The sequence below is a fragment of the Sapajus apella genome, unplaced genomic scaffold (genome assembly GCF_009761245.1).
Source record: "Sapajus apella isolate SASKATOON/1434 unplaced genomic scaffold, GSC_monkey_1.0 scaffold187, whole genome shotgun sequence".
In the NCBI taxonomy this organism is placed as follows: Eukaryota; Metazoa; Chordata; class Mammalia; order Primates; family Cebidae; genus Sapajus; species Sapajus apella.
In genome coordinates this window covers 130,793-136,792 of record NW_022437127.1, presented here as the reverse complement: position 1 = coordinate 136,792, position 6,000 = coordinate 130,793, and the positions used below count along the sequence as shown (strand labels likewise).

The 6,000-nt window shown below is 39.2% G+C and overlaps 1 protein-coding gene and 1 long non-coding RNA gene across 4 annotated transcripts in view; both read left to right on the top strand.

Annotated features, from left to right (window-relative positions):
* Window positions 1-445, top strand: part of LOC116543377 — a 1,779-nt gene extending 1,334 nt beyond the window's left edge. Inside the window, exon 2 of the long non-coding RNA XR_004265559.1 lies at window positions 3-445. This is a non-coding gene — a long non-coding RNA (uncharacterized LOC116543377). The remainder of the gene's footprint in view (window positions 1-2) is intronic.
* The window catches only part of FMO5 (flavin containing dimethylaniline monoxygenase 5), a 35,168-nt gene that overhangs the window by 8,798 nt on the left and 20,370 nt on the right, over window positions 1-6,000 (top strand). For all 3 annotated transcript variants that reach the window (XM_032268875.1, XM_032268877.1, XM_032268876.1), the window contains 2 exons: window positions 2,357-2,545; window positions 4,820-4,982. In XM_032268875.1, the coding sequence (XP_032124766.1) occupies window positions 2,357-2,545; window positions 4,820-4,982 (352 nt within the window). The remainder of the gene's footprint in view (window positions 1-2,356; window positions 2,546-4,819; window positions 4,983-6,000) is intronic.

Sequence of the window (6,000 nt, the reverse complement as noted above, 5' to 3'; positions counted from 1 at the left end):
AGATTGTGAAATGTGCTAAATTTCAAAATAAGAAATTTTATTTTCTGGAATGAAGAGAAGTCATTAAGCAGTAGAGAGGCAGGATCTACTTTGTATTTATCAGAATACCCGTGGAGTGGTGTGGGAGATAAACTTTGCATGTTGAGATACTATAACTTACTAAACCATTCTTCTATTTTGGGAACATTTAACATTGTTTCTAATTAATTGCTATTTAAGTAATATAAAAACATATCTTTATGCATTTGACTTTATATTATTTTGCAATTTTTCTTAGGACAACATTTTGGGAGTGAGATACATATATCTTATTGAACTCTTTTTGAGATAAGTGTTGATGTATTTTATTAGTTTTGTTATGCATTTTGTGAACTTACATCTAATTTTATATATCCCTTTCTCAATACAATTTGATATGCATCCAATAAACTTTTATTGAGTGCTATTTATCATTTTGTATGCTGTGGGGAAAACCAGGAGTACAATTCAAGGGGCTTACAATCGAGTTGGGATGATAAGGAATATACTACAAGACGTTATGGAGGTCTTCGAATCCTAATCTGAGAAATGGAAACTTCATTCTACAGGAAATAGGGCAACATTTAAAATCTTAATTAGGGCAGAGATATAGTCCAGCCACACCTCAGAGAGAACACTTTGGTTGAAATAGGTAGACTAGATTAGAAGAAAAGACTTCGAAGGAGACTTGTGAAAATGTGATCAGCAGTTAAAGGAATGAGACTTTGGATCATGGGGCAGAGGAGAAAAACAACCCTAAAAATGGACAAAGGCAACAAATGCTCTCCTTTGTGGCTATTTATGTTTCATAATACTCAATATCTCAATATCTGTTCATTTCTAGAATAAAAAGGGAGGAAATCCAAATTGATTAAGGTGATTTTCCATAATCAAAACTATTTTTGAAAATCTAAAAATCTGAAAACTCATTTGTGAAGTCTCCATGACAGAATAACAGGCTGGGTAGATGGCATCGTTGCATTACTTTATGTGATCAACACAACAGCGCCATGGGTAGTTAACAGGAAGTTTTGTTTTGTTTTGTTTTGTTTCTTTTTGAGATGGAGTTTCGCTCTTGTTGCCCAGGCTGGAGTGCAATGGCACAATCTCAGATCACCACAATCCACCTCCCAGGTTCAAGCGATTCTCCTGCCTCAGCCTCCCAAGTAGTTGGGATTATAGGCATGTGCCACTATGTCCGGCTAATTTTGTATTTTTAGTAGAGATGGGGTTTCTCCATGTTGGTCAGGCTGGTCTCAAACTGCGGACCTCAGGTGATCCGCCAGCCTCAGCCTCCCAAAGTGCTGGGATTACACACGTAAACCACCATGCCTGGCCTCAATAGGAAGTTTTTGAGGAAGCAAAGAAGTTTCTTGTAGGGGAAAGAACACTGAATTAGGGATTAATGTCATCTAATGAAGTGCATCTCAGTTTGCAATAGCATCTGAATCACTTGAATATTTTGCTAAGATGCAGATTCTGATTTAGTAGGTCTGAGTTGCGGCCTGAGAGTCTGCATTTCTAACTAACAATCTCGCAAGTGAAGCCCCTGCTGCTGGTATACAGACCACACTTTGGGAGTAAGGATCTATAGCTGTGGTTCTCAAATTTCAGTTATTTTGTTGGGCATTCAGCTTGTTTCCTTTCATATTATGAATAATGCTGGTATTAACACCTTAAACATAAATCTTCCTCAGTGATGCTGAATATTTTTTTTTAAAGACTAGGTAAATTGCAAGGAGTTTGATATACATTTTAACACTGCTCTCCAGAAAACAATGGAGAAGTTATGCTTTTTCCAGTATATGGAAACTGTTACACTCTTTCCAGTATGTGTTCCCATTTTGCCTGTTACTCATTTAAAAGACTGTTCCTCAGTGTTAGTAACTCTCTGTTCACATGTTTAGAACTTCAGCTGGAGTAGGTAGAATTTCTGGGGACTAGCCACATATTTTCTCTCCCAGACCTTCTCTTCATGTGGTGAGGTTGGACTTCCTCATGCTATGGTGGTCTCATGGTAGTTGGATCTCTCATACGGCTGCTAGCTTCTACCAGAGCGAGCTTTCGGAGACCCAGGCTACTTATGACTTGGCCTTGGAAGTCATTCAGTGTCATTTCAACTATATGCTGTTGGTCAAAAGCAAGTCATAAAAGACAAACGAGATTCAAGGGGAAAGACTATATAAGGGCACAAATACTAGAAGATGTGTGTGTGTGTGTGTGTGTGTGTGTGTGTGTGTGTGTGATTTAATTGACTCTTCTTTCAGAAAACTTTTTCATAGTTACAAATCATAAAGATGATTCTCAAGTTTCTAAGCATACTTTCTATTTATTGCAGGAAAATGCTGAAGAAGGAAGGGCCAGTATTTACAAATCAGTGATCATCAATACTTCTAAAGAGATGATGTGCTTCAGTGACTATCCAATCCCCGATCATTATCCTAACTTCATGCATAATGCCCAGGTCCTGGAGTATTTCAGGATGTATGCTAAAGAATTTGACCTTCTAAAGTATATTCGATTTAAGGTGAAAATTTTGTGGGTATCTTTATGTTTCAAGTTGTTTGCCAAGTAAATGAATAATGTGATTTTAATGACCAATATTCACTTCTAAAGATTGGCTTGACTTGCACATGCATCTGTCTTCTCAGGCAAAAACTCCATTCTTTGTCCTCCTTGCCCCTCAAAAATATTCAAGTGAAGGTCTCTCTTTTATATATTTTGGCTGCATATACAGGAAGCTACCTGGCAGAGTGTTTTCGTTACCTTCATTTCACACAATTTGATTCCAATAAAACAGATGAGGGGAAATGTTTTCCCCATTATGGAAGGGAACTGATAGGTATGGGAACTTAAAAACCTTCAGGTTCTACAACTTGTTCATGACTGCTTAGCCCTTTTATACTTTCAGAAGTACTTTCCAATATATTTGTTTACATAAACATCATAAAAATCCAGCAAAGTGTAGTTGTCAGGTAGTTAACTCTGGTGTAGAGGGAAGAACGTGGAATTGCAGAACAAAAACCTGAATTCTGGTCCTTGTCCTACCACTGACTAACTTAGATGTTAGACAAGCAAGTTCCTCAATTTCAATTTTTAAAATTTCCTTGTTTGTAAAACAAAATGATTGTACTAGATCACTTCAGTGGCTCCTTTCTGCTCTAAAATATTCTATGACTTTTCTATAATTTCCGATCATGACCATAAAAGAACAGACGTTTCTGACACTTGGCCAAAAGCCCGCACCTTCTGCTTTGTGATCATCCTGCTAAGTCATGCCTTTTTCTGCTTAACGACATTAACAAAATGAAAACATCTGGTGATAACTTCTAAAGTAAGTCCTTTACATTCCAGTGGTGCTTCTCTTCAGTTGTTTAAACAATACTTATCGAACAAATTTGTTATCATATTAAGTATTGAAGATGCAAAGACAAAAAGGAAAAATCGGTAGCTTTATAGTCTTGTTAAAGAGATAAAAAAATGAAGAAAAATTGTATTATAAATATAATAAATAAAAATAAAGAGTGACATGGGGACAAAGCTAGAAATCTATACATTACAGCTCAGAGAAGAGATGTTGAACCCATCAAGGCACAAAGTATCAGGTTCCAGGGTAGGTTTCTTAAAGGAGATAAAGTTTTCTTAAAGCTGAGTCTTGAAGGTTGAGTAGGAATCTACTAAATAAGGAATAAAAGGGCAATTTAGGCAGAGGCACCAGCCTGTGTAAAAGAACATGATAGAGGAACATGATAAATAGTGCCGGATGGCCAAGACATGCAGGGGTGGTATCTCCCCTTTTTTTTTTTCCTCTTTTTGAGACAGAGTCTTGCTCTGTTGCCAAGACTGGAGTGCGGTGACACTATCTCGGCTCACTTCAACCTCCACCTTCCAGGTTCAAGCAATTCTCCTGCCTCAGCCTCCTGAGTAGCTGGGACTACAGGTGCACATCACCATGCCTGACTAATTGTGTATTTTTGGTAGAGATGGGGTTTCTCCATATTGGTCAAGCTGGTCTCCAACTCCCAACCTCAGGTGATCTGCCTGCCTCAGCCTCCCAAAGTGCTGCGATTACAGGCATGAGCCACCACGCCCAGGCCGGGGTGGTGTCCCTATTAGTCCAAGACATTATGGTCATGGCCCTGAGAAGCTCATAATGTTTCCTTAACCTAAGTAGAGTAACCCGTATTTATTATTTTTAAAAAAGCTATAATCATACCTCTATCCTGTTTCACAGCCTCTTTCTTTATAGTTCCTTGTAAAATGGGTATCTATGGGAGTCAAAGGGAGATTCATATATATAAAATGAGAGCCATTAGGTGTTTTTCTACCCTACCAGGAAAAGGAGCCCTATATCTCAGTCACGTGTTTAAAGTTAGCCAGGAGAAGAGAACCTGGGGTTAGAAGACATCAGAAGGTCTCAGGACATTTGGGGGTCAGGAGAAGAATAGGCATGTGATACATGGAGTGTCATAAAAGCACAGGAGAAGCCCAGGCTTACTCAGGTGTTACAGTGCCTTAGGACGCGGACTGAAAGGCCTAGGGACTCGCATTTTTCTAGAAGAGGAAGGTACATTAGCCTGCCAACACTATGTTATTGCTTTTTTCTGCCTCGTGGAAGTTTTCTCATTCTGACCACAGCCCAAAACAAAACAGTTCTTATTTGTGGAGTATGAAAATCAAATATCCCTACATGGGTCCTATTATGTGAGAGTGCGTGCCTGTGATATCAGCCCTCTGTGTGAGATTCTGCAAGGAGAGTCTTGTCAGGGGTGTCCCCTGTGGTTATCATTTTCCTTTTCAGACCACTGTGTGCACTGTGAAAAAGCGGCCTGATTTCTCAACTTCAGGCCAGTGGGAAGTGGTCACTGAGTCTGAAGGGAAAAAGGAGACAGATGTCTTTGATGGAGTCATGGTTTGCACTGGCCATCACACCAATGCTCATCTTCCTCTGGAAAGCTTCCCTGGTGAGTAACTTGCCATGATGGAAGACCCTTGACCCATGCCTGTGACCTGACCCCTGAGAAATGGAAGGACTGTGGTCTGAGTAATTCCTACTTTGGAATGAAATAAGACTTATCCTAATTCTTCATGTTCCCCAGAAAGATGTTGGGGTAACTTGTGTTATTCCCATTTTTGTAATTTTTGGAGATTAGAGCAAAATTTGAGGTCTATTTAGTTTTACAATGACTTTAGTTTTTCTAAGTATCAGAAGGAAGAATGTAGAATTCTTGAGGAGCGTTAGGTTGAATGAGGAATTTTTCAGCAATCAAGCAAACTGAAATACTGAGTTTCTAAAGAAGAAATGAAAGCTTGAAGAATTTCAGTCTTTGGCCTGGATTTTCATTAAAGGAAGAAAAAGTCACTCTCTGTGTACTCTAGAGTATACAAAAATATATGTGCTGTAAGTGAAATGGGAGCAGGTTTTCTTTTTTTGAGATGGTGTCTCACTCTGTCACCAGGGTGGAGTGCAATGGCATGATCTCAGCTCACTGCAACCTCCAACTCCCTGCTTCAAGTGATTCTCCTGCCTCAGCTTCCTGAGTAGATGGGATTACAGGTGCGTGTCACCACGCCCAGCTAATTTTTTTGTATTTTTAGCAGAGATGGGGTTTCACCATGTTGGCCAGGATGGTCTTGATCTCCTGACCTTGTGATCTGCCGACTTCGGCCTCCCAAAGTGCTGGGATTACAGGTGTGAGCCACCATGCCCAGCCAGGGATTAGGTATTTAAGGGGATGAAAAGACAAAATAGAATGGAGATTTTCTGAGACAGTTTGTATTTATAGTCCATAAATCCAAAATACAAACACATCCTGAGTTAAGCAAAGTACCTATGATAAGAAAATCACACGATACCCACTCTGAGGCCATGGGAAAAGAAAATAGGCAAAAATATTGAGAAAGACAAGAAAGTAGCTGTGTAAAGAGAGAACACTTGGAGAATATGTGCTTAAACTTAAGTCTGCAAAAAGACCAAGCGAC